Genomic DNA, 26,621 nt, shown 5'->3' with positions numbered 1-26,621 from the left:
GGCGGATGCTGCCACCTGGTGGCCAGGCAGGGCCGTGCACGCCCGGGTCTGCGGCCACACAGTGGGGTATACGGACAGGGCAGGGCGCCCTCGTGCCCGTCCCTGAGCACCAGCTCCCTGCGGAGGGGCCCAGAACCAAGCCCCTGCTCCCCTTCCAAGCCCCCCCTGCCCCTGCCTCTGTTTCCCGCCTGGACACGGGGGATGCTCCAGGGCCTGGGCTCCCGGGGCTTGTTAGACACCATGTCCTGTCCCTGCTGGAAATCGGTGCCGGGGAGGGAGCGTGCGGCTGCTCATCTGCAAGATCCCGCCAGCTCCTCCTGGGGCGGGCTGTGGCCCCGGCCCCCTGCAGCTGGCGTCATGGTGACAGGACGGTGACAGGACATCCACCGGGACGGCAGAGCTTTGAGTCGAGCCCTTCCTCCCCACGCGGGGCTCCCCTCACCCCCCCGTATGCGCTTCCCGGTGAAGGAGCGGGTGGTGGGGGCTCTGCACCCACCTGGGGGGCAGATGGGAGTGAAGGGCCCGGCCGGCAAGAGGGACGCAGTGACAGCAGCGGCCAGCACTTCCATAGAACATTCCAGACACGGTGGTCTCAGGAGAGGCCACAGCAAGCTGGGGGCCCCCAGAGAGCAGGCTTTGCGGGGGGACGTTTGGATGCCTGCAGGAGGGATGTGGCCCAGCCGCCCGAGTCCCCCGTCTCCCGTCTGTTCCTCCTGGGTGGGGGGGCGGCAGGGCCGGCTGGGGGGGCTGCCACCCCGCGGGGTGTGCTCAGGGCCCCCGTGGCTGTGCGGTGGGTCCCGCAGGGGTCTGGCAGCCCGGACCAGCACTGGGCCCCCACGGGCCACGAGATGCTCTATGAGCCACGCTCTGGGCTTGGGCGGCGGCGGGGGACAGATGCCACGACGCCGGGAGGCCTTCTGTGAAAATAGTGGGAATATATTTGAAGGGAGGAGTTAGCCGTGACGCTTACAGTACGGCCGCGGGGCCTCGCGCGCAGTTCACCCGCACCGATGAGGCATTTCGAACTCGGCCCACGACATCTTCCGGAATGGTCATTTTGGCCCCATTTGGTCTCTTCGAAAATATCAAAATAAAAACTTTTAACATACACATTGCACCCAAGGTAAGACTAAAAAACAGAGCAAAATGGACCAAGAATCTTTGAGATACCTGCAGAGAGCAGGAGGCTGTCCCACACGCCTGTCGCCTTTGAAGACAGGACTCTGCGGAAGGGCGTGTGCGCTGTCCCGGGTCACGTCAGTGCATGGGGCGCCTCCTGCCCGCGGCAGCACCTCCGCGGCCCCGGCCCAGCGTCCCTGTCCGGCTGCTCAGACCCGGGCGTGGAGTCTGGCTGGGGAGGCCTGGGAGACTGGCGTGGCGCCTGTGCCCTGGGCAGCCGCCCCCTGGCTCCCGTCTCCCCACCCAACCCCAGGTACGAAAAAATGTCAAGGAAGCCCTATTCACATTACAAGGTGGAAATAGCACCAGAAACTTCAGGGTAGGATTGCTGACACCTGGGGCTGGGGGTTGCGTGTAGGAGGAAGGCTCTAGAAAGGGCAGCCGTAGAGGCAGAGGCTGGGAAGGGGGGCCGGTGGGAGCTGGAGGGTGACCAGCTCTCTCCACGTTCCTGGGAACTCCGTGCCCCGGGGTCAAGGTGCACTGGGGACGGGCGTGTCCCTCGGCAGCACGGACAGTGGCCGGCCTGGCCCTGTGGTCAGGGGAGGAGGCCTGATGTGCTCTGGGGCCAGGCAGCAGGAACGGCCCTGTCACTGAGAGCCCGCCTCCCCGTGTGGTTTCAAGGTCACTTTGGAATTGCACCAGCAGCAGCAGCAAGACTAAGAGGGAGCCTGCCGCCCGCCGGCTTCCCTGCTAGGTGATCTGGGGTGGGGGGCTGTGCAAATCTTCACTGGGTTCTGCAGCGTGTGGCGCCCTGCCACAGGGCCCACGGGGCTGGGGGCAGGGGGTGGGCTGCTCTCTCTTCAAGTACTTGGTACCAAGAAAACAGCTGCGTGGTCTCAAAGGGGCTGCAGCTGGCCCGGCCCTCACCCTCGGCCTTCCAGCTGCCCACCCCAGACCCTGCTCAAAGCACCGCAGTCTCAGCTCCAACATCAGTCTGAGCATTTGTGTGGTAAGTCGGGTGGCCACAAAGGGAACCGTGTCAGAGAACAGACGCTGGCCGGAGGGAGCAGCGTGGACAGCAGCTCACTGCCAGGCCCCCTGGCTCTGCCCCGGGCGCTTGCCGCTACAAATTACTCAGAAGTGTCTTTCTTTAAGGGAATCTTGAAGCCAGTTAGTCTCTGCCCGAAGAGCTGGCTGAGGAGGTCACTCTGGGCCTCGGCGGTCCGGTAGCCGCGGTCGGCGGGCTCAGCACCGTGGACAGCTCTGCCCCTCCTGGGGGGCCTGAGCAGGGGTCTCGCCTGGGGGAAGGCCCTGCCCTGAGCCTCCTTCCTGTGGGCGTGGCCGGGCTCTGAGGGCTGCGGCCTTGGCTTGCTGTTCTGGCTACTGGGTCTGGGCTTGGCGGGGGGCACACGGCTGGGAGTTGCCTGCTTTCGAGGGGCCCGGGGAGGTCTGTCGGGGGCTGGGGGGGCTCTCCCCAAGCTCCCTGCGTTTTCACTGCCCGTCAGCCCCGGGACCTGGCCCTTTCTCCTCTTCTCACCGCCCCCTCCCTTCTCCCTGGGACCCGGGCTCGGCCGGGGCCCCTGGTCACCAGCTCCCCTGGGCCCCTTGGTGCAGCCCTTGGCTTGGGCTTGCGGCGGGGTCTTGTCCGGTGCAGGGCTCTGGCCAGGGCAGCCGGGCCTGGCCGGGGTGGTGGCTGTCTCGCTCTGGAGCTGCCCGCTGGCCGGCTGGGGCTGGCTGCCACCCCCCGTCTTGGTGCCGGGGCGGGGGCCCCCACTGCCCTGGGAGCTGGGCCCTGGCCTGTCCTTGGGGGTGGTGGCCTTTGTCCCGTTCTCGGTGCCGCGGACCAGCTCTCCGGGTGCCAGGCTCCCCGAGGCCTTCCTTGGCTGCACTGGGAGCTTGGGCGCGGGGCTGGGTGTGGACGCCGCTGACCTGTCCTTCGATGAACTGCGGCAGGCACCAGGCCTGGTGGCATTGCCCTTGTGGGAGGGGACCCCCGTGTCCCCCTCAGGCACCATGCGGCAGGTGGACACTTGCTTCTCTTTCTGGAACAGGGAGGGGTCTTCCTGGGAATGTTCAGGGCCACACTTGGCACGGGGGCCTGGGGTCCTGCGTTTCCCTGAGGGCGTGAGAGGAGCCCCCTTTCCCTCCGTGGCCTGGCCTCTGGCGCCTGGCTGGGGCAGGGCCCCCCCCGACAGCAGAGCGGGCTGGACGAGAGGCCCAGGGCTGCCTGGGGAAGCCTCATCCTCGGGCCTCTCCAGGGCTCGGTCCGGCTTGAGGTCACCTCTGCTGTCGGCCGACGCCGTGGGGAAGGGAGACAGAGCTGGGGGTGGGTCCTCCTGGAGGTCAGGGGGGAGGTCACACCTGCCGGCCGTGGGGCCCGCTGGGTCTTCGGGCCTCTCCAGGGTCTTGGGCGGCCCCTCGGTGGTGCTGGGAGCTGCCTCTGGGCCGACCTGGAGCAGGGCTGGGCTGCTGCCCCGGGAAAGTGGCCCGTCCACGCTGGGGCCCGGGGGGCTGCTGGGCACAGCCACCCGGCGCCGTTTGCTGGGCAGCGTGCCCTCGAGGGCCGGGGCCTTCTGCCCGGGGGCTCCCGGCCTCCTGACCCCGCGGAACGTGAAGGGCTGCTGCCCCCGCCTCAGGTGCTTGTCCATGTGGCGGTCGAACTGCTCCTTCTTGGCGAAGGTGTAGTTGCAGGAGCTGCAGGCGAAGGACTTCTTGGTGATGTGCATGACGTCGGCGCAGAGCTCGCAGGCATACAGCGGGGTGTGCTGCAGCTCCTGCTGCTCCTTCGCCCCGTGCGCCGCGCCCAGGTGCGCCAGCAGCTGGCGGTGCTCGGGGTAGACCCTCGGGCACCGGGGGCACAGGTACACGCGCTGGGGGCTGTGCACCGCCAGGTGTCGCTGCAGCTTGAAGGGCTTGGGGAACCGCTTCCCGCAGTGGTGGCAGTCGCGGGACGGGTCCTTGCAGTCCGCGTGCACCGGGATGGCCTGGAGGAGGGGCTCGCTGCCCGACCAGGGGTCGGGGGACGGGCTGGGGGCCGTCTTGCTGGGGCCCGGGAGGGCGGCGGAGCTGCCGGCCGCAGCAGGGGTCGCCCAGGCTGCAGGGCTGCCGCCCTCGACCAACGCGGAGTCCGAGACGCCGTCTGGTGTCGAGGCGCCATCTCGGCCCGAGGCGGCGGCCCGCGCCCGGGGCTTCGCCCGCTCCCTTGGGCTCTCTTTCCCGGCCCCCCTCGCGGGCCCCGAAGGCTCTCTGGGGCTCCCGTGGGCCTTGCCCCCCGAGCGCCTGCCCCTATGGGGTTTGGATGCTGGTTCCGTGACGCTGCTCAGGAGGCGCGCGATGGGGCTGCCGCCCTCCAGGCACCCGGGCAGGTCCCCCAGGGACCTGCGCACCTGCCCCCTGCGGGCGAACTGCACGGCGTGCTCCCGCAGGTGCTGGTTGTACATCCAGACGTCGGCCACCTCCTTGAGGCACATGCCGCAGGCCCAGGGCCCCGCCTTGCCCTGCAGGTGCTTGTCCTGCAGGTGCTCCCGCAGCAGCTCGCGGGAGCCGAACCGGCGCTCCACGCACATGTAGCAGGTGGGGTGCGGGGAGGGGCTGTGCGCCAGCTTGTGGAGGTCCAGCTCGGCCAGCCTGCGGAAGCGCTGGAAGCACGCCCTGCACTTGTAGGCGGCCCTCTTGCCCTGGGCCGGCGGCTCTCTGCCTTGCGCGCCCCGTGGCCCGGCCGCTGCCTCCGTCCTTTCGTTCCGTGGCCCCTGTGGCTTCGCTGTGGCCTTGAAGTTGAGGCAGCTTGTGCCGGGGAGATCTACGGGGTCTTCAAAGGGTCCCAGGAAGCACAGGTCTTGCACCTCAACCTTGGGGCTGAGCGCCTCAAAATCCACGGGGGGAAGCGGCAGCAGGTCGGCGTTCCCGGGGAACCCGCTGTCGAACCGCTCTCTCTCCAGGTTGGGGGGCTCGGGGCTGGCGTCCCCAAGGGAAGAGGGTGTGTCATCAGCGGGGACCCACAGCTCCCGACCTCGCCAAGCCGCAGGGACCATGTGCAGCTCGGGAATGGTCTCGGGGCGATCGTCCTCGGGGTGGCAGGCGGCTGCCTTCTCGGTGCCGGCTTCCCCGCTGGGCTCCGGGGCCCACAGGCTGAGGCCGGGGGCCCAGCGGTCGGCGCCGGACACCTTGCTGCCGAGGAACCCGTCCGGGAGGAAGGGCTCCGGCAGGCCTGCGACCTCATCCTCCCACGGCTCCTCGTGGGAGAGGCAGAGGGAGCCGGAGTCGCTGAGGTCGGTGGGCAGCCGGGCGCACGGCAGTGGGGAGCTGCTCCCGGCCTCGCTGCTGGGCTCGGGCGGCGGCGGCGGGCGCCTTGGCTTCTCACAGCGCTTCCCGTACACGCGCGGGTTCCTCTTCTTTCGGGTAAAGCGGCCGCCCAGAGGGAAGAGCTGGGAAAAGGAGACCTCGTCGTCAAACAAGCTCAGAGGGTCCCCGAGGCCTGGGCTGGGCGCCTCGGCAGTGGGGCCCTCGGGCCCCTGGACTGCACCCCGGGCTCCCGGCTCGTCCAGGAGGCCCCCGTCAGAGCTGGGGGTCTCAGGAGGACCCGGGGGGCCCAGGGGGGGCGCATGCCCCTCCCAGACGCCCTCCTCTGGTCTGCTCTCGGCCCCTCCACTACCCTCTGCAGACTTGCTCCTGGCGGCCTGCGGTGGCTCAGCCACGGTGCTGGCCTGTCGCGGTCCCCAGGGCCCCCTCGCCCAGGCTCCGTCACGCCCCGCCGGCCATTCCCCAGCAGGCGCCTCCTCCGTCCTCCGTCGGCGCGTGGCCTGGTCTCTGGGTGTCCCCTCTGCACACAGGGCCCCCGCGCCCGTCTCCGCGGTACCCTCCGTCTCGCTGGGTGCCAGGTCTCCCTCCCGCGGGAGGCGGCAGCTCGGAGGGGCCGGGCGATCGGGGCTCGAGCGGGGTTTATCCGAAATCACATCGGCAGGGCCCCGGGCCCTCTCCCGGAACCTCCTCGCTCCCGGCTTCCCCCCTTTCTTCTTTGATTTCCCTGCTGAGTTGCTGGGGGCGCCCGGGGGCTGCACCTGGTCCTCTCTCTTCTCTGCCTGTTTGGGATGGAGCTCGCCTGGCCCCAGCGGGTCTGGTCTGCTGGGCTCGGAGGCCGGGGACCTCGCACGCGCCCCACGCTCCAGCAGGCCTGGGGGGTGCGGCCGCTGGCCGGGTGCGGGGGCTGGTGTTCTGGGAGCCCCGAGCCCCTGCCTGACCTCCTTCGAGCCCTGGGCGGGAGGTGGCCCGGCCGTGCGGCAGGGGCCTGTGAGACAGTGACGCTGTCTGTCCTTCCTGGGCGCTCTGTGGCTCTTCTTCCCGGGGGGCCGGCAGGTCGGGGTGGCCGGGCTCGGCTGGGCGGTGCCCTTGCGCGGCTGGTGCTTCCTGGCTTTGTGCCGGCTCAGGCCCGGCCTGGAGCGGAAGGAGGCTGCGCAGAGCTCGCAGGTCACAGGCGGCCCACTCGTGGCCTGGCCCTTCCAGAGGCCGTTCTCCGTGGACACGGGCTTCTTTTTAAAGCCGTGGGGCCTCTGTTCGACGTCTTGGGGACTGAGGGGATCCTCTTGGGGCGCCTGGAAGAGGACATTTCTGTGGCTTTGGGGGGAGTGGGGCCGGAAGTCTCTGGCAGTGCTGTTTGGAGACGTGGTTCTGCCCAGGCCAAGCCCTGCAGGAGGGCAGGCGACCGTGGGGCTTCCGGTGACGACCCAGGGCACCTCAGTCACACTGCAGTGCCCGGCCTCAGGTGCCCCTGGCTCCGGCTGTCCCTGGCTGCTGGTCCCCAACTCACCTTCCAGGCAGGTGTGGCCGTCTGGCCCTGTGGTCCCCAGCATGGTAGGGTCAGTGGGCACAGCCACGACACCCTGTGCTTCCCTGCAGCCGAGCTGGGCGGCACTGCTTGGGGAGGGCGGGGAGGGGCCCTTCGGCAACCCCGCGGGGCTGGTGGTGGGTGGGGCCCCGCCGCAGGGGGGCTCTGGCGCCTGAAGCCCTCTGGCAGCCCCTGTCTCATCTCTGGCGGGATGGCTGGTCACTTTGGGGGAAGTGGCCCCCACGGGGGGAGGTGGGGTGTCGCTGGCAGGAGAGTCCGCTGGTCTCTCTTTCCTGGGCTCCTCTGGAAGTCTCAGCATGCTGTCCCCCGAGATGCTGACGAAGCCAGGCTGCGAGGGAGGGTCTCCCAGGGGGCTGCTATCCCCCAGGAGAGGGTGGTGAGCTAGGGTCTCCTTGGGGTCACAGGGCCGTGTTGTCAAGGATGGGGCAGCCCCTGGGGGCCCCCCAGCTGCAGCATCCGTCAGGGGTTGGACACAGCCGGCCCCTCCCAGAGGCGCCCAGGCAGGAGGACAGGCCGGCAGGAGGCCGGGGCTGGGAGGCTCCTTGCTGGGTGGGGATGCTGGGAGCAGCCCCCTCTGCTCCCCCCGGGCCCTGGTGGCACCGGAAGTCCAGGTGGGGGGGTCCTGCTGGGGCAGGTGCTTGAGGCTGCAGACACTGGGGGTGGCTGGAGCGATGGGTGAGGGGGCACAGGCGGCCAGGCCCCCAAGGGGTGACGCTGGGCTGGGCCTCGCGAGTGGCAGCTGCTTGTCCAGGCCTGGGCCGGTGGCCTTCTCCGGAGTCTGGTCCTCAGCCCCGCTTTGGGTGTGGGCTGCTGTTGGGGCCGGTACTGGGGGCTCTCCCGCAGGGGAGGGGGGGCTTGGGGAGGGCTGTGCCTCGTTCTGAGGGCCCAAGGCCACCCTGCGTCCCTCGCATGCTGCCCCAGCACCCCCGACGGGCCCGGCCAGTGCTGTTTCAGGACCGGTGCCCGGGGCAGGGCTATCGGACCCTCCAGGAAGCCCCCAGTTATCTGGCTGAAGCCGGCTGGCTTGGCCTTGGCCCTCGGGCTCCTCAGACGGGCCGAGCAAGCCCAGGTGTCGGTCTGCCTTGGGCCCCGGCTGACGTCCGGCCGCTGCAGGGACAGCTGTCCCCTGCTCACCCCCGAAGGAGCTCTGGGCAGGGCTGCAGGCCACGTCCTTGCCCTTCACACGGTGCCCTTCTAGAGCCGAGGGGTCCCCTCGCTGAGGGCTCTGGGCGTCCACGGGTGGTGGTCCCTGTGAGCCCTGCGTGTTATCTTTGCTCCCGGCTGCTTCAGCCCCCAGGAGCTGGAGTTGGGGGCTCAAGGTTGGGTCTTGGGGCCTCTCGCCAGGGCCAGCTTGAGCCTCTCTGCCTGGGGGGGCCGTCAGAGAGGAGGCCCCCGCTGGTGCAAACTCAATACCCTTGGAGCCAGGCCCCCCTGCCATGGGGTGGAGGAGCCCCCCGGCCCCGCCTGTCCTGCCTACAGAGGGTCCCTGGGCGGCTTCGCTGTGACGGGCCCCAGGAGGCCCAGTGGCATCCAGAGGTAGCGCTCTGTCATCCTGAAACGCCAAGCCAGGCGCCGGGTGGGCAGCAGGGCCGCCGAGTGACCCCAGCGCGGGGTGCTCTCCGCAGGGCCCTGCTACCTCCTGCGACTCTGGGAAAAGCCCTCCTCCCTGAGCACAGGGACGCAGCAGCCGGGCATCTGCCCTCTCCCGTGTTCCGGCGATGTCCTTATTTTGAGGAAACGAAAGAGCACGGTTTGGGCTGCACTCTGCTAACCTCTCAGCGTCTAGCAGAGGCTCCAGCTGCCCGCCTGGGTCCGGCAAGCAGACATCCGAGGGAACCCTGCCCTCTCCTTCCGCCTCGGAGACTGTGGCTTTCTGCACCAGCTGAAAACTGCAGCTGGCCCGCGGGGGGCAGAGAGGAGCCCCAGACGCCAGGTCTTCCTGGGTGCCAGAGCTGGCGGCTGCTTCTCCCGGGTGGCGCGTGGCTGGGCGGGGCCCCTGCTCTGGGGAGATCCCGAGAGCCCCTTCCGTGGTGGCCACGGCTGTTTCTGCAGCTTCCTGGCGTGGACTCGATGCTCCAGCGCCCGCGAGGTCCGCCGCGTTCCTGTGGGGGGCGGACGGCTCTGTGCGGGCGCTCCGGTCTGCCCCGCTTGCACGCTCAGCCTCTCCACGCTCTCCCGGGGCCCCGGGCGAGCCTCCGCTTCTCCGCAGTTGACTTTCCAACTCGGTGACCAGTCTCTGGATCTCCAGTTCTTCCTCCGACAGGCTGCGCACGAAAGCGGAGCTGCGTTCACTTCCCTTGCCAGGCGCGGGGGGAGGGCTGGGCACCAGTGCCCCCTCGCCGGGACGCTTCTCCCCGAATGCCCTCCCCGCTGAGAGGTCAGGAAAATGGCTGGGCAGCATCGGGGCTACTTCTTCAAGCAGCAAAAACGAGGGGTAGGGTGGGTCAACCGGGGGCTTCGCCAGGGCAGGGCCAGCGTGGGCCAGCGGCGCGTGGGTGTCCCTGTGTGCAGACAGGCTGTCGTAGAGGGGCGGGCCAAACCCGTCCACGGCCAGTCCCGGAAAGAGGGACGTGGACTCCAAGGTCAGTGGTGACCTGGCTTTGGCTGGGTCCGTTTCATCTGCGTAAGGCCGATGCTCGGGGGGCTTCGGCTCGAGGAAACAGGCATCCTCACCGTCCCTGCAAAGACAGGGGCCGCGGGCTGGCGGCGTGTCTGCAGCCGGGGGCTTGGAGTACAGGACTTCCGGGAAGCAGCCGGCCAGGTCTTTGGGTCCAAGGAACAGTTCACTGGGGGTGCCGCTGTAGGGATGGGGCCCTTTTTTGGCAATTGGAACCCCCGTGGGGTGTCCTTTAGCATGTGCAGGGCCGGCAAGATCAGAGTTCTTTGAAAACAGGATCGTTGGTTCGGGGTAGGCAGTATCTGTGACGTTAGCAACGGGCCCCAGAAACCCTCCTGGCTGGTGGGCAGCGGAGTCCTCTCTGTCACGGGACGCAGGGGGCCTCATGCACCCAGGGGCACCCAGCAGACTGCCTGGACCCGGTGCTGGCGAGCTCCCGCTGTGCTTGGGGCTACCGGCATCCTCTCTGCCAGGCGGGGCCCGCTCTGGAGCTGGGGGGCTGGGGCTTCCTTTCACGTAGGTGGCTGGAGGAGGACTCGAGACCTCTCTGGGTTTCACGGGGTCAGGGGGTGACTTTTCAGCAACTTCAGGCCTCTTGGCCTCTTGGGGGACGTCCAGCAAAGGCTGGTTTTCCTCTGGGGTCTCGGTGTCGGTGGGGACCTGCGGGGCGTGCTGGGGGGCCGCTGTGGGGTGGTTGGCACACGTGGGGCCTCTCTCTGCAGCCTCCGGGCTGGGTGGGGGGCCCGGGTGAGGGCTGCACGGCTGCTCCGGGCTGGGGAGCCCCCCAAGCTCCCCGGTGCGCTGCCTCAGCGCCTGGCTGGGTCCCTGCAGCTGCCGGTCTGCTCTGGGCCCCCAGGCCAAGTCCGCGTCCTTTCTCTTCTCGCCTCGGTGCCAGCGTCGGCCGCGGGGGGGCCGGCCTCTGGAGCCAGAGCCCCGCTGCCGGGGAAGCTCGTCCTCCGACTCGGAGGCGTCCTCGCACTCCCGGAGCCCACCATCCTCAGCGCCCGGCGGGGGCCCCTCCGCCACCAGGGAGCCGCGCCTGCCCCGCACGCGCCGCGCCTGCCGTCGGTGGAGCTTGTTCTTCTGCTGCACGATCTTGTGGATCAGCTCCTTGCTCCAGGTGCCAGCGCCCGCCTTCTTCCTCTTGGGGTCCTTCCTGGGGGGCTGTCGCAGGTGCCTGGGGCTGCCGGTCTCCTCGGGGACGGGGGCGGCCCTCGGGCCCTGGGTGTCAGGATCCGCACGGCCCTTGGGGGCCTGAGTCCGGAGGTCCCGGGCACGGGGCCGGGGCCGCTCCGCGCGGCTGCCCTTCCTCCTGGGCCGCAGGCAGGCGGCTCTGGCGCCTCCGCTGGGCCCCTTGGTGGTGTTGGCCACGTCCAGCTCTTTCCGGAACAACTTCAACTGCTTCCCTCTCCTCTGCTGCCTCCCCAGGCTGCTGCCGTCGGCCTCAGCAGGCGCCAGACCCAGGGAGCGGGTTTTAGGCCCACTCCGGGTGGGGCAGCCCCCATCCACGGGGCGGGGGCCTTGCGGCTCCGTCGTGGCAGCTACGAGCGGGGGCTGGGCTTTGCTCTCTGGAGCCGGCCCCACCCTGGCCTTGGGGGGCTGCCCAGTGCCAGGACCCCTGGGGCCGGAGGGTTCCTCGTCGGTGAAGACGTCGATGAAGCTGCTATCGATCTCGGGGCTGTCCGACTGGTACTCCATGCCGTTGAGCGCCTCGGTGATGAGGCTGTCCAGCTTGGCGTCGTCCTCCATGTCCAGGTCCGTGGCGGGGAGCGGGAAGGCGGCGGTGGCCAGGCCGGGCAGGACACTCATCCTCAAGGCGTCGTCTTTGCCGTCCGCCTGGACGTCCCCGGCTAACGGGAAGGGGACGGCCTTGCCGTGGTTGAGCCCGCCTGCGTGCGCGTCGGCGGCAGCTGCTCTGGGGGCAGCGCTGGGCGAGGGGAGCCCCGGGGGGCCCTGGGGCTGCTGGTGGCCGTCCTTGGCCCTGGCCAGGAGCAGGCTGCAGAACTGCCGGTGCGCCAGGAAGGCGGCCAGGCTGCTGTAGTTGCGGTCGCACTGCCTGCACGTGAGCAGCACGTCCAGCTGGTCCAGGCTGGCGCTGCTGAGGGAGAAGTGCTGGGTGGGGTACGGGGGCGGCTCGTGGGGGAACGGGGCCTCCTCCAGGCACTGGACGGCGCCCTCGGCCCCCAGCCCGTCCGCAGGGAAAGCGAAGGCCTTGGCCGGCTCTGCCTGGAAGTGGGTGGGGTGGGCGTGTGGGGGCTCCGGGGACTGGTGGAAGAAGCTCGGAGGCCCGAGGGGGCCCTGCAGCTGGCTCTCCTCCGAGCTGGGGTTGGCCGGGCTGCTGGACAGCGGCGACAGGGAGGAGCAGGTGCTGCCGGCGGTGTTGGTGGCCGGCGAAGGCAGCGGGGACTCGCTGGGGGAGGCTCCCACCACCCTGGGCGGGGGCAGGCTGGGGGTCCCTCGGGGTGAAAGCTGGGGCTGCGCCACCCCGAAGAACAGGGGCTGTGCTCCCGGGTCCTGCGGCCCGCTGTAGGGGAACAGCCCCGGGGAGCCGCCCAGCTGGCCTGGGCCGCTTCTCATGGCCACCAGCTTCTCCCCAGGCCCTGCCGTCTGGCTGGCCGTGCCCAGGGCTCCCTGGCTGCCCCCCTGCCACTCGGGGACCGCCGTGGGGAAAGGCAGCCGGCTCGGCACCTCCATCTGGTGGGGACTCGGCCCGGCAGTTGGGAGCATCTGGGCCCAGGGCAGCGGGGGGCTCCGGGGGAGGCAGAGTCGCTGGCCTGGGCCCGGCTGGCCTTTGAAGAACGAGCTCCTGGGGGGGGCCAGGGGGCCCAGGGCAGGCGCGGGATAAGGGGCTGCCGCAGGGTCCCACAGTGGGGGCAGTCTGGCCGGGGGGGGCCCCGGGGTGGCCAGCTCGGTGTCCAGAGGCCCCGGGCTGGCGTCCACCCTGGCTCCACATGCCTGCCCCGGAAAGCGTCTCTGGGGCAGGGAGTTCAGGGCCCCCCTGGGGCTCCCCAGCCCGTCCTGGGCTGAAGGTGGCCTGTCGGGAAGGGCTTTGGTCAGGCTCTTGTGCAAACCATCTGAGAAGGGGGTCGGGGCCGGGTGAGCCACCCCCGGGGCAGAGAGGGCACTGCTGAGGTTGCTGGGGGGGTCGAGGGTGCCCGGCTGGCCTGGGTAGCAGGGCAGGGGTGGGGGTGCAGGCGGGTAGGCGGGGCCTGTGCCCACGGCCTCCTCCGTCCACGCTCCCGGGGGCTGGTGGAAGGCGAACACCAGAGCCCCGTTGGCGTACTCGTGCCTAGCCGTGTCTGCGCGGAAGGGTTTTGTGCCGGGCCCGTGCAGCGCGGGGAAGGAGAACTGGAAGGGGACCCCCGTGGGGCCACCCGGTCTGCTGACTTTGGGAAGGGGCTCTGGCTCCGCTGGGGGAACCCCGAAATTAGCACCTGGGAAGCTGTTCTCAGCAGCGGGAGGCCAGGAGTCCGCCCCGCTGGCCTGGAATTCCAGATGGGAGGCTGGCCTGAGGGGGCTGGCGCCCCTGCTCGGGGGGGCCCGCAGGGCGGGGGGCCCGGGGGTGGCGTTTGCTGAGGTATAGTTGGTGGAGGTAAAGCTGGAGGGGGTCTCCGGGAAGCACCTTTGGAAGCTGAGCTCTTCAGGAGGGGGCCGGGCCTCGGCCCTTGGGAGGCCGGGCCTGAGGGGAGTCCGGGGGTCCTCTGCCTCGGGGGGCTGGGCGGCCTCGAGCTGTCGGCCCTCGGGGGCGTTGTCCAGGGCGGGTTTGGCTCTCGAGCTGGCAATGCTCAGGCCATATGGCTGCTGGGTGCTGCTGGCTGTGCCCCCTGCCGGCCGCACGCGACCCTGTGAGCGGCTCCTCCCTGGGGGGGCCCGGAGGCCGCCCCCCTTCCCAGGGCCGCTGCCCAGGGCCTTGGTCCTCAGGAGTGGGGCCTTGGGCACCCCCTCCCTGGCCGGCCTCGGCTGGGCTTCTGGGGGCTCTACAGCCTGGGCCCCGTGGCCAGTCTCCCTCGTGGCCTTGGTGGGCCCGCTGGCCGGGGTGTGGCCCTCGCAGGGGGGCTGGCAGGGGCAGCCCAGGCCGCTGGCCACCTGGCAGGGCTGCGGGTCTCCAGTCCTGGCCGGGGGCGGTGCTCCTTGGGGCTGCTCTCCAGGCATGGCCCCTCCGTCTGGGCGCTAGGAGGACGCGCTGGTCTGCAGGGGGCCGCGGGGCGTGGGCTGGGCAGCCATCCTTGCCCCTCGGGGGGCCCGGGGGAAGCCTGCTCTCATGGTCCTGCGCGGAGCCTGCGAGGAAAGGGGAGAAGTCAGAGGGGCCGAGGGGTGGCCCCATGTGGGGCTTCGTGGCTTCCCATGGAACCCGTGGCCAGGCCAGGAGCAGGAGCGGCTGGGGCAGCTGTCACGGAGGCCCCCGAGCGCAGGAGGGTGCTGGGCTCAGACAGCACCTTGGAGAAGCAAGAAGGGGAGGTTCCCGCCAGCCTGAGCCATGGAAGACAGAGGGGGAGGGGAGCTTTCTGGGGTCCGGGTCTGGGAAGGCTGCCTGCCCCTCCAGAGCAGCCCCGCTGGGCTCTGGCCAGGCTGCGGGCAGGAAAGCCCCCTGCTGGGCACACAAATTCCAGACCTGTAGGACTGACCCCGGGCAGAGCCAGGAGGGCACAGGTGGGCGCTTACACCTGCTGAGGGGCCGTGGCCAGAAGCCTGAGTCTCAGGATGTGGGGACCCACGCTGGGCACACCCGCGTCCAGCAGGGGGCTCACACCGCATCTTCTCGGGCCTTGGGGGCGGGTCCTGAGCCGGCACCTGCCCAGCTGCGGGTCACGGTGGCAGCGACCCCCCCTTCTGGGAGCGCCCTGCCTCATTCCCCGGTCACTTCCCAGAGGAGGCTCCATGTGCTGGGCCACAAGCCAGGGCCATGAGGCTCGGACGTGGCAGGGACCACCTGCCCAGGGGACCTGGCTCCTTCCCCGCCCAGGGCCAGCTTCACCTGCTCTCATTTGTCCTTGTGGTCACCATGCGTGGGCTCAGAACCAGCCACCACCCGCTTCTACCTGGTGCTCCCTGCTGTGGGGACCTGCCCCGGGGACGCCCCCTCCCCTGGGGTGTTCTGCCCAATTTGGGCCAGGGTCGCCAGGGTGGGAGCCGTACCAGCATCCGCCAGCGGAGGGCGCCACCCTGCTCGGCCGCTGCAGCCCAAGGAGAGATGCGCCGGGTGGGGGATCTGGGCGCCACATCCTCCTTTGCCCTCACTGCCAAGCCCCCTCCCCATCTCGTCCCATCAGCCTGCAGGGAGGGTCCCCTCCCGCCTCTGGGCCCCACTGCTGGGGGTGAAGGGCTCACGGGCAAAGTTTGTTGAGTGACTAAATGATGGTGCTGATGGCAGTTACAGCTCTTTCCACCATGGATTCCCTCGTGCTCCCAGTGGCTTGGACGTCACCCCGACTTAGGGGTAATGGATCGAGGCATGAGTGACTCAGGGCCTCCCAGCCAGTGGAGGGGGGTCCTCCCAGGAGGGGGGCCCCAGCCCCGCACTGGGCTCAGCCACGGCACACACGTTCCAGACACCCACTCGGGGCCAGGCTGCCGAGAGTGGAGACAGCAGCTGCTGGGGTCCCTCATGAAGGGCCTATCTCGTGGGTGAGACCCACGACCCGAGGCCAGGAGCCTTCAGCTCAGAGTGGGGACTCCAGCCCAGCCGGGAGAGCAGGCAGCCTTCCTGGAGGAGGTGATGCAGCACTGACTCCCGGCTGGCGGGGAGGAGTGTTGGTTTGACAAGGAAGGGAGCTGAGAGCGCTGGGTGCTGCGTCCTGCCCACACAAAGCTGCGAGTCGGCCGGGTCCGGGAGGCGGATCCGGGGGCCAGCTGGCAGCCCTGGCTACTGCCCTCAGCTGGGGTGTCGTGGGGGTGGGGGGAGCCTGGGGACGGGGGCACCTCGGGCCGAGGGGCAGCAGCCAGCCCCCATGCCGGCTGTCCTCCTACATACCTGGGGAGTCAGGGGCCCCTCAGCTGCGTCGCCGCACGACTTCCTGAGCAACGAGAATTTCTTGGCTGCAGAGAAAACAGAAAGCGACTCAGAGTTGGTGTGGGGCTTGGGCCTGGGCCGAGAGCCCTGAGGCACGGCGGGAGGCGGGGCTGGCTCGAGACCCCTTCAGGGCACCAGGAAGCCGCTGGGCGGGCGGGGAGGTGGCCAGTGGGCAGCTCAGCCACCCGGGACCCCGAAGTGCTTGGGGGTCAGCCGGCTGCAGCGGGTTTCATGGTTATTTTGCATTTTTTTGTGTCACGTTTTTATTTATGCACAGATTAAGCATTCGTGGAGCTCCCGAAATCGAGACCCCATTAAAAGGTCGGCAGAGAGACGGCTCACTCCTCTCGCCGGCCCTGACCCTCTCCCCAGTGCCGCTGGGGGTCACGGTTTCATGCCAGAGTTTCCTGATGCAGATGTTAGTACAGACGAATGAATATTCCTACGTCCCTCCTTTCTTGAACAAAAAATAGTCTGCGGTGCTTCCCGCTCTGCTCCTCACGTCCCCTCTAACAACGTGTCCTGGGGCTCGGCCCACAGCGTTCCCTAGAGGGGTCCCTGTCTGTCCGCATGCACGGCCGCCACGCACGCCGCTGACTGCTTGCGCGTCGGACCTCCCGACGGACGCCGGGCTGCTTCCCGTCTCGGCCCTTACAAACGGCTCCGCCGCGAACACACGCAGGCGAGCGCAGGTGGACCCAGGGGCTGGCGCGTCCAGGCGCGAATGCACCTGCGGTGTGGACAGACTGTCGGACTAACCCCGCCGTGGTTTTAAAATATGGCCACACGCTCTCCGGCCCCCTCCTTTCGAGGCGGAGGTAACTCCCTCCACGGAAGGCAGGCCGCGCTCAGGGGTCCCCCGATGATGCGCGGAATGGGGGTGCAGTGAGAGTGTGTGGCTTTTGAGACCAGGCCGTCCGTGGTATCGCAGCCCCCCTGGGACCTGCTCGGGAGACGCCAGCTGCCACGCAGCCCTGCAGAGAGGCCCCGCGGCGGGGCACTGACCTGCCCGCAGCCGTGAGGGGAGCAGCCGCGGCCGAGCCTTCAGCGGACACCGCAGCCCCCGCGACCACAGGAGAGACCTTAGCCACAGCCACCCAGCCACGCTGCGCCGGCGTCCCACCCTCGGATGCTATGTGGTGACACGCGTTTGCCGTCTCAGGCTGCTACTTGTTACAGAGCCGCAGACGACCGTGTCCCTCCTAACAGCGTGGAGAACGCAGAGGCCCTAAGGTAGGTCCCAGCGTCACGGAGGAGGAGGACAGAGGCCTGGAGAGGCCGCAGGACCCCTCCCGCCATCGCCGCACCTGCGCCCGACACTGTGCCAGGCAGGTGGTTCTTGGTGCCATTCACGGCCTCGGGCGCCTGGAAGAGGCGCAGTCCACAAACTGCCACAGGGGAGGGAGCTGCAGCACAGAGGGGAGGTGGGACGTGTCCAAGGCCTTCTGTGACTGGGCTCGTGGGCAGCACTCGGCCGTCCCCTCCTCGCTCTGCCAGGACAGCAGGCGGACACCGTGCCCGCAGCGTGCTGGGCACACCTGGGCACACGCTGGCTCCCCGGGCACGAGGACCTGTGCTCAGTCCTCGGACTGCGCGGTGGGCATGGGGGCAGCGTGCACCCTGGCCTCAGCCCCTGCCCCGCCCAGCCTCCTGGCAAAGCCCTCGGTGCCACCGTGTGGTGTGGGTTTCAGCGGCCCGGGGCCCCTTTGATGCCGGGAGATCCAATCCCCGATCCCGGGCCGGCCCCAGGGAGCCCCCGAGGAGTGCGAGCGGCTCCTTTTCTCTTAGAAGCAGTAACTGGCCCCTCTGGTCACCAGCCCGAGCGCTCTGTAACTCGAGACTGCGGCTGGGCGGGCTGCTCTGGCCGCGGGTGTGGGGGCCGCCAGCTCCTGAGGGAGGCAGAGCCGCCCCGGCCCCCCACGCCTGGCCTCTGCACCCACCCTCTTCCCTGCGCCCCCTCTTCCGCTCCGCCCATGTGGCTGTGGCCTCTCCATCCCCCGTGAGCTGGGCGCCCCTGCCCGGGCCCTCGCCTGCCACCCTAGGGCCCTCGGGGCTCCCTCCTGAGCAGCTGCCCAGTGTGGGCCGCCTGCCGCCTTCTGCCCTGTGCTCGCGATTCCCGACACTCCTGCAGGCCGTGCGGCCGGACACACTGGGCCTGGGCTCCAATCTTGGTGTTTGCAGGATGTGGGACAGTCCTAAGCCTCTCAGAGCCATTCCCCTCATCCGTCACACGGGACCGATCCGAGTCCTGACCTCACAGGGACAACACACCTAAGTCACCTCCTGGGCACCAGCACCCAGTAAGTACCCGGCAGATGGTTGCTCTGAGGTGGCCACGGCTCTTCCAGGCAGCCCTCCTGGATTGCCCGGGTGTGAACTGCTCATGTATGTGTGTCCGCCCAGCGGCATTTGTGGTGATTCACCGCAGTGACAGACGCTCCTGTGAGTCTCGAGGGGCTGCACATCCTGGGTGTCCCCGAGCACGGCTGGGAGCCTGGACGCTTGGCTGTACTGTCCAATCAGGGCTCCACATATGACCTTGGGCCTCCTGGCCTCAGTTTCCCCAACTGTAAAACAAGGGGTTGGATCCGACGGGTCTTCACACCTGTCCTGTACACATGGATATCGAAGCTTGCGACCGAGCCTCCCTCAGAGCCGTCGGCTCCTCTGCCCGCCACGGCCTCTCCCGCGGCAGTGGGTGACTCCTCCCCATGATGTTCCTTCTGTCCTCAGGGCCACACTGCGCCTTCCCGCGGCAGGGACCAGCTCTCTGTCTCCTGCCCGCTCCTCCGCCAGGGAGTGCGAGGCGCTGGGCACTTCTGGCTGTCGAGGACGGTCGGGCTGGAGGTGGGGATGGAGTGTCACCCACGGGCACATGGTGGGGCCGGGCCCTGTCCACGTCCAACTGCGGGGCCTGGCTCCCGGCCTCCCCCTTGGCCCCAGCTGTTCCCAGCCTGGACAGCAAACAGGAGGCAAGGAGTGTGCGCCACAGGGTGGGACTGGGGCGGGAAGGGCCGCTGCGCTGCAGCCTGACCTGGGCGCAGACAGGGAAACTGAGGTTCAGAGAAGAGCATGGCCCGTCACAGGTCACACTGTGTGTCTGGAAAGCAGAGCCCGGCACAGAACGCGGTGGCCTCTCCTGCTGCGTCACACTCCCTGGGGCGCCTGGGTGGCACCAGCCCCATCCGGGGCCCAGCTTGGTCCACTCTGACTGCCGACCCCACTGCGACCGAGCCTGCCTGGGCTGTGCTGCGCCGGGCACTGTCCCCGGCCACTGTCCCCGGCCACCTGGCCCCACTTAGCCCGCGCCACCATTGGCCTTCCACCCTCTCCAGCCAGTTGGCCGCTCCCCGATGGGTGTGGTGGGCAAAGCCAGACGCCTTGTGTGCCAGCTCTGCTGGGCAGGGGCCCCTGGTCCCTGGTCGCTCGGGACAGTGAGGCTGGAAGAAGTGAGGCCCTTGGTCGTGCCCACTGGCTGGGCACCTGCCTCTGCCCCGCACGCCCATCCTGGCCCCGTGCACACCTTGCGGGCCGCCAGCCTCGCGCCAGTCCTGGGGGAGGCGCCAGGGTCTCTGCGCTGCAGTCCTGCTGCATTCCGACGTGAATTTCACACACGTCCCGCCCTTTCGCTTCAAACGCTGCCGCTTTGCTTAAAAACTATCTGTTACCTGAGTGCTCAGATAAACCGTCGCAGGTAAAATTATATCTGAGATATGGCCCGGAGGGTACGTTTAAGAATACGGCGCAAATTATCAGCTGCATTTATCTTAATTACTTTGGGGAAAAGTGGAGGCCGGCGTTGGGGGGCTGGAAGCGGTGTTCGTCCCACCTTATCGGGGTGCACATTTGAGATCCTTTAACAGGAGGAAGATAAGCAGCCACGTGGGGAGAAGATGATGTCTTCGAGAGTGACAGCGAGGCGGCTGGCGGGGTGGTGGGGGTCTGTGGCTAAAGATAGTGCCCTGTCACCCACCAGGAGCACCGAGAGCTGGCACGGGGCAAGGTGCGGGCACCGGTCACCCTCTCCCCAGTCCCTTTGTGCCACAAAGACCAAGATTCAGGGGTGCACAACACTGATCCCAGCAGTAGCTCTTCCCTTACTGTATGTCACGGCTCAACTCTCCAGGCGGCGCCAACGCCTCCCCCAGGGCTCCTCCCAGATACCTCACAGCCTCCTGGGATCCGTCTTCAGCTTAGCTCCAGGCCACCTCCTCCAGGAAGCCCTCCCTGACCAGGGAGCTAGCGCAGCTGCTGCCTGAGGTTGCTCCTGCCTCTCAAGGCCCGTCCTCAGTCCCGGTTCTGCATGGTGGGTCCCCTTACTGCTGTGCCACCCCCCATGTCCCCGGCTGGCATCACCAGGGTGGGGCTACATGTGTCAACTCACCCCCATCCCAGGCCTGGCCTGGGGTCAGTGCTCAGGACCCCTGCACATTCACGCGGGCACACCCACATGTGCACACACCCAAGTCCACACACCCACGTGCACACCCATGTGTGCACATCCACACATGCACACCCACGTGCACACGTGTGCACATCCACACATGCACACCCACGTGCAGACACCCACGTGTGCACATCCACGCATGCACACCCACGTGTACACCCCCACGTGCACATTCACACATGCAAACCCACTGCACACCCACATGTGCAGATCCACATGTGCAGTCACGTGTGCACACCCACACATGCACACCCACGTGTGCACACCCCCACATGCACATCCACACATGCACACCCATGTGAACACACCCATGTGTGCACAACCACATGCAAACCCACGTGCACACCCACGTGAACACACCCATGTGTGCACATCCACACATGTACACCCACGTGCACACAGCCACATGTGCACGTCCACACATTCACACCCATGTGCACACCCCGTATGCACATCCACACATTCACACCCATGTGCACACCCCGTATGCACATCCACATGCACACCCCGTGCACACCCCCACGTGTGCACATCCACACATGCACACCCACGTGCACACAGCCATGTGCGCACACCCACACAGGAGCAGGCACGTACGTGGGCAGACACATGCACCCCCTCAGGCCATGGAGGCTGCAGGCTCAGCTGCAGGGCCCATTCTGGGATCCGTGATGCTCGCTGTGCACCAGCGGGCAGAGGCGCAGCCCTGGGGCGGCGGGCGTGCGGGCGGGAGTGTGCGCCGACCACTGGGGCCTTCCCTGCCAGGCGTCTGACTTGCAAGGGCTGTATTGGGGTTCAGTGGCCCCAGCAGAGCTGAGGTGAATGAAGCCAGTACTGGGTTGTCCCACAGCTGAGAGACGGCTCGTCTAGGGCGCTGGCCAGGACGTGGAGGGCGGGGGGTTGTTAGAACCCTGGGGCTCCATGGAACCCACTTTGAAAACCAGGGATGGGGGCGCGTTTTCCTCAGTCTGGCCCATTGGGAAGTCCTGCCTCGGAATTCCAGAGCACGGCTCTTGGGGGCGCCTCGCTCAGCTGCTCCCTTCACAGAATGCGGGGCCGCCTCAGACACATCTCCCGGGGGACAGAAGCTGCCAGAGGGGAAGGGTCTGGGGACGGTGGCCACCCGTGTCCCCTGCCAGCCCGAGACCCCAGGGAGGGAGACATCTCCTCTGGTGTTTGGAAACTGAGCGCATCTCGCCCCGAGTACAGCCCCTGCGCAGGAAACGGGACCAGCGCGGTCCATGTGGGGGTCACTGCCGCCCCCGCCCAGCTCAGCTGTCTCCCGAGTGACGTGATTAATGAGCCCGCCGGGGGTCTGGGGGCCGCGCTAATGACTCTCCTGCCTCCGCAGGCTCAGAGTCCTATCAGCCTCCTTTTTCAATTAAAAGTGATTATAATTTGGCTTCCTAAGGACAGGAGGATTAGTGAAGCGCCCGGGTGGGAAGCTGGGTGGGGAGGGGCGTCTTGCGCGTCTGCCCAGTGGGGGAGCACGTGTCCCACTGCCCGGCTGGAGGAAGGACCCTCGGGCACGCTGAGTGTGCCGGTGTGGCATCCCCAAGCCGCGGTCCCGCGAGTATGCCCGGCTCGGGGTACACGCGGGAAGGGCTCTCGGCCGCTGGGGAGACGGGGCCCAGGGTGCAGCTGCCTGGCCCCGGGCCACATGGCACCTGCACGGGGCTGGGACCTGCCCCTGCTCCGCCACGTCCAGGCTCTGTCTGTCCTACTGCCTCTGCTCAGGTCCTAGACAAGCCGGGTCCACGTCCTCCTGTCCCTGGAAGACGTCCAGTGGCTGCCTGGATGCCAGCTATGACCCTGAGGACACCCTTCGGTGGGAGCCCGGGCAGCGTGAGTCCCCCTGCGGGGCCCGAAGTGCCCTGACCTCCGACGACAGTCCGTGTCCTTCCTCCCATTTGACGGGGGGTCCCGGGTGCTGTTCCCAGGTCCGAGGCTCAGCCTCAGTATGCTCGGCTGGAAACTGGGCGCAGGGGCCAGGGGTGGGCAGTGGGTGAGCCCTAAAGGGGCTGGGCCCCGCCCTCTGTGGCCAGTGTTGGCCTGATGACCGAGGCCCCAGAAGGCCACGGATGCTCCAGGCACTCACGTGCCAGCCCTACCTCGAGAGTCCTGCAAAGACGCCACGGTGGTTCTGTTGTCCCCATTGCTCAGATAGGGGACGGAGGCTCAGAGAGGGGAAGTGACTTGTCCAAGGCCACACAGCTGAGCAGCTGGGGATTCGGCCTTCCACAGACACTGTTTCCCACGAGGCTACCCGGGTCCTGGCGTGGCTGGCCCTGCGGACCTCCCTCGCTGTGTGGCCTCGGCCAGTCTCTGGGTAGCTGGAACGCGGGCCGGTGGCGCTGCCCCGGGACCCGCCCTAATCCGGCCGCTGAGAAGTATCCCAAGGGCAGCCCGTTCCCGCGGGTGTCTGATCCGGCTGGCAGGGGCTGGGCAGGGCGGCGGGTGGACTCTGGCTGCAGCGGCCGGGTGCGGCGTGGCCCTGTGCCGCCCTGGCTCTGAAGAGGAGGCTGCCCTCCCCCTGGGTGTGCTCTCGGCCTGGCCTGAGGGCAGAGGCCACAGCCCAGAAGGGCAGAGAAGGCCCTGCCGGTGCCAACCGAGGCCGCGGGAGGCCGGTGGCCCATGGCCCTGGGGCCCACGCACTGGCCTCTCCCTCCGCTGCAATCCTGCTCCCACCCACACGGGCCTCGTTCCCAGTCCTCGAAGGCGCACAGCTCCCAACCCGCCGCTGCCTTCCTGGAGGCTGCCGCCTCCCAACTCCTGCTCCCGTGGCCGCTCCACGGCCTCCCTGGGGCTGCGGTGACGGGAGCCCCTGGTCCCAGGCTCTCCACTGTGCACGTGACGAGCATCTGCGCCCCTCACTGCTGCCCCCTAACCGCTGGCCATCTGCAGGGCCAGTGCGCCCACACCCAGCAGGTGCGTGTGTCGGGACGTGAAGGCCGTGGGTGGGACCCGTGGCGGGTGTCAGACCCAAGAGGCCCCGTGGCCTGGGGGGAGCGGGCCGGGGTGGAAGGTCTGGGCCGGGGAGGCCTGGACAGACTCAGGGGCCTCCAGTCCCCAAGGCCAGACCCTACTCCGTCTTCCTGGGGACTTGGAATCTCGGCCCAGAGGGGCGTGGACGAGCTGCGGGGAGCGGGCCCCACGGAACCTGCAGCCCCCGCGTGGCCTGCGGGGAGCCCCCGAACCCAGGGAGCAGGGGACGCCGGGACCGGGGGTCTCGGGACGGCTCCGCCACAGTCTCGCGGGGGTTTCGCGGCTCCCTCCCCACCCCTGACCTCACCCCGCTTGGTGGAGGCTCAGGGTCACCTTCTCCGAGGGGCCCCATCTCCCCCACGCCACAGCGCCCAGCCCCACAGACACGAGCCCCAGGCCGGGAGCCCCTGGGCTCCCTCTCGCTGCCCCGCAGGCCGTCCAGGCCTAAGAGTCACGCACAGCGCCGAGCAGCTGGGGCCTCTCTGGTTCCTGCGCCCTCTGAACCTCAGCTGCAGTTGGCACCGCCCCCTTCACCCCATTTCCCAGATGAGGAAACTGAGTCCAAGGCCCACAGCTAGAGGCGGCAGCGGGACTGGCAGAGCCGCCCCCACCTCTGCAGCACGCCCCCTCCGGACTCGACTGCGGACAGAATCGCCCCCCAGAGCTCCGCGTCTGCAGGCGGATAGGACGGCGGGGCTGAGCGCGCCCCACACAGCCGGCCGCCTCCTTCCAGAAACACGCAGAAACGCACCGTGCCGGACGACCGCGGCCGCTCCTCCCGCCCCCTCCACGGCCTCTATGGCCCAGAGCCGCTGTGGGTGTTCGGGGGCTGGTGGCAGGAAGGCGAGGGCAGGGCAGTCTGTGCCACTTCGCGGATGCGGTGGCCTCCGCCTCTCACGCCCCGGGCAGCCTTGTCCCTCCCTGGGGTCTTTCCGAGAATGTCACCTGCCTGAGTCCACCCGGTCTCATCCGACGCTGGGCCCCCAGCACCGGCCTTTTCGGGCCCTGTCCTCTCGGCACACGTGTTTCATCTACTGCTCCTCGCTGTGCCCCAAGCAGCGAATTTTTCAAACGCTGTGTCCCTCAGGCCAGGGACGGACTGGGCCAGGCAGGACTCAGCGAGGCTTTGTTTGAGGAAGGGGTGCTGGGGACGCCATGTGGCTGGTGCCCGGAGACGCCCACGTGCGCCCTGGTCTCCCTGCGGCCTCCCCTCTCGAGTGGCAACATGGGACACCGTGCCCACAGCCGGGTACGTGGGCGCTGCGGCCCGGGCCCCCCATGGTGGCTGCCAGGAAACAGAGCACAGTGGCAGCCTTTCTGATTTTTTAGGAAAAGCCAGAAATCTAGTTTTTAAAATGAAATCTCCTCATTTTAAAACGTCGGCAAGAAATTCATGTCAAACAAAGCAACTAGTGTGTGGGCCGAGGCCATCGGGCCGGGTTCGACCGGTAGGTTGTCGTATGTGACCTTTCCCTGGGCAGCACTTTCCAAGCTGTCCCCGCCCGGACGCTGTCCCCTGCTCACCCACCCACCCACTCACTCATTCATTCAGGGAATATTGACGGACATTGACCAAACAGGACGTCGCTATAGATGAGACAGACCCCACCCCATGGCACCGACATCCCAGTGGGCCCCATCTGGGGCAACCTTAGGATGTCGACAAAGGTCTCCTGACCCCACGGCTGGGTACGGGCTGCTGTGCCAGGAAGGCTCTAGGGATTTCTGGAACTTCCACTCGAGCATGAAAACAAACCCTTCTTCGGCAAAGGACCTTGTGAGCTCCCTATGCAGCGGGTCTCAGAGAGGTTAAGTGACGTGCCCAGGGTCACACAGCAGACTGAGAGAGGGCACCGAAGGTGAGCGCCGGGGCAGCCAGGTCTGCAGCTGGGGGCAGAGAGGTCAGAGCAGAACCGGTGGACGTGCTCGCCCGGGGCCCGGGGCAGGGCACCTGGCAACTCTCAGTGGCCCTGATGTGGCAGGGGCCGAAGGTGCACCCCGCATGGGACAGCGGCTCCCAGCTGCTTCCCAAAGCCTTGGCCTGTCCTCCTGGGCGGCAGAGGTGGCGCCCGCCCTCACCCACCGTGGCACTCGGGCCTCTGCTCGCAGGCGCTCAGCCTGGACGCCCGGCCCCTCTCGACACGTCATCACGCAACACTGCACACGGATAAAGCATGCATTTTTGTACCTACATTTAAAACACATACATGAACAGCGTACTCATGTGTGTGCAGTGTACATGCACACATTGCGTGTGGGACATCCCGCCCCCTCGAGAGGGTGCCTTTTCGGTCACAGGAGGATGGTAGGAAATACCAGGAAATGCCCACCGAGGGGACGCGAGCGTAGCCAGACGCAGAGTACGGAGCGGCCGGCAGGGAAGGAACGGCACCTGCGTCACGCCCAGAGAGGGAGCGAGGGCGAACGGCGTGGTGTGACCCCATCTTTGCAAGAGAATAAAGGCCACCTACGTGCCCCGACACGTGCGCACAGGGGGCAGGGCGGCCGCCCCTCCCCTCACTGTCGAGACGTCCACGCCTGAGCCGCCGACGCGGGGCTGGGGTCGCTGTGATAAAGAAAAGGATCCCAGGACGGGTCCTTCCGCGGAGCCTCGAGATTCTCCACTGCGCACGGGGCGGTGGGTGCGGCTCCCTTCGCAGCAGGAAGGTCGGGGGGGGGCTTCCCAGCCAGGAGGGTGTCTAGACAGGCAGGTAAACTGAGGCACACACATCATACATGAGCACATATAGCTGTCCTGGGACACACACGTGCACATGCATGCACACACGCGTGCACACACACACGGCCACCGTAAGACACACCCACGTTTCTGCCCTCCCACCCCACTTCCCGTACTCAGCCCTGGGCCCCACGGAAGGGCGGTTTCCCGGCTGGGCCCACCTCTGGCCGGGCCAGGCCGGGTCGCTGGGCCTGGCTGGACACCGTGGCTCGCGGTGGCGGCGGCGGCACGGCCAGCTCCGGGCCGCTCCCTCCCGAGCCCGTGGAAAGTTGTCCCTGGCTGTTGCCACCTTCCAGCTTTCACATCTCAGCTGGTTTTAATTAGCTTCCTTCAAAGTCCCCCAAAGCAATTCAGCCACGTTAGCGCTCACCAGCTGCCAAGACGCTCCAGTGCGTGCGTGCGTGTGTGTGTGCGTGTGTGTGTGCGTGTGTGTGTGTGTGTGTGTGTTTGGGGGCGGGGGCGGGAGGATGCAGAAACCATCTTGAGCTGCTAAACTGCAGGGGCTTTTCCGCGTCTGAGGCCAAGAGCCGCAGGGCCGGAGGCGTTCCTGGCTGGGGCCGCGAGTGGGCTGGGCAGGGCTCGGCTGGGCGGGCTGCGACTGGGATGGAGCTGCAGCCCCACTGCCGCGGTGCGGGGTGGCTGTCCCTGAGTGACTGGAGCCGCCAAGCCCTGTCTGCCCTTCGGGGGGCCTGTGGGTTCCCCTGGGGCCTGGGGGGCCCTGCTGTGCCCTCTGCTTGGCTCCCACGTCTGTTTAGCAAAGTCTTGTCTGTGCCGACCTCGCTGGGGACCCTGCCCACCCTCCCTCCCTGCCTTTCCAGGCCATGGTCCCTCTCGGCCCCTGAGGCAGGATGCAAATGCCAC

The 26,621-nt window shown here is 68.2% G+C and overlaps 2 protein-coding genes across 2 annotated transcripts in view; both read right to left on the bottom strand.

Moving 5' to 3' along the window:
• Positions 1 to 1,056, bottom strand: part of ZFPM1 (zinc finger protein, FOG family member 1) — a 70,601-nt gene extending 69,545 nt beyond the window's left edge. Inside the window, exons 1-2 of the mRNA XM_012657662.1 lie at positions 971 to 1,056; positions 443 to 496 (exon numbers count right to left, since the gene is read on the bottom strand). Coding sequence (XP_012513116.1) covers positions 443 to 496; positions 971 to 1,056 — 140 coding nt within the window. The remainder of the gene's footprint in view (positions 1 to 442; positions 497 to 970) is intronic.
• Positions 1,057 to 2,249: 1,193 nt separating this feature from the next.
• ZNF469 (zinc finger protein 469) lies at positions 2,250 to 13,730 on the bottom strand. The gene is made up of 2 exons (XM_012657661.1): positions 10,655 to 13,730; positions 2,250 to 10,567 (listed from the first exon to the last, which is right to left on the bottom strand). The coding sequence occupies exons 1-2, from the start codon at positions 13,728 to 13,730 to the stop codon at positions 2,250 to 2,252; spliced, it is 11,394 nt and encodes a 3,797-aa protein (XP_012513115.1).
• Positions 13,731 to 26,621: the final 12,891 nt, after the last annotated feature.

Source organism: Propithecus coquereli, unplaced genomic scaffold, assembly GCF_000956105.1.
Source record: "Propithecus coquereli isolate 6110/MARCELLA unplaced genomic scaffold, Pcoq_1.0 Scaffold557, whole genome shotgun sequence".
Taxonomy (NCBI): Eukaryota; Metazoa; Chordata; class Mammalia; order Primates; family Indriidae; genus Propithecus; species Propithecus coquereli.
The sequence above is the reverse complement of the archived record's forward strand: the minus strand, read 5'-3'. Positions and strand labels throughout refer to the sequence as shown.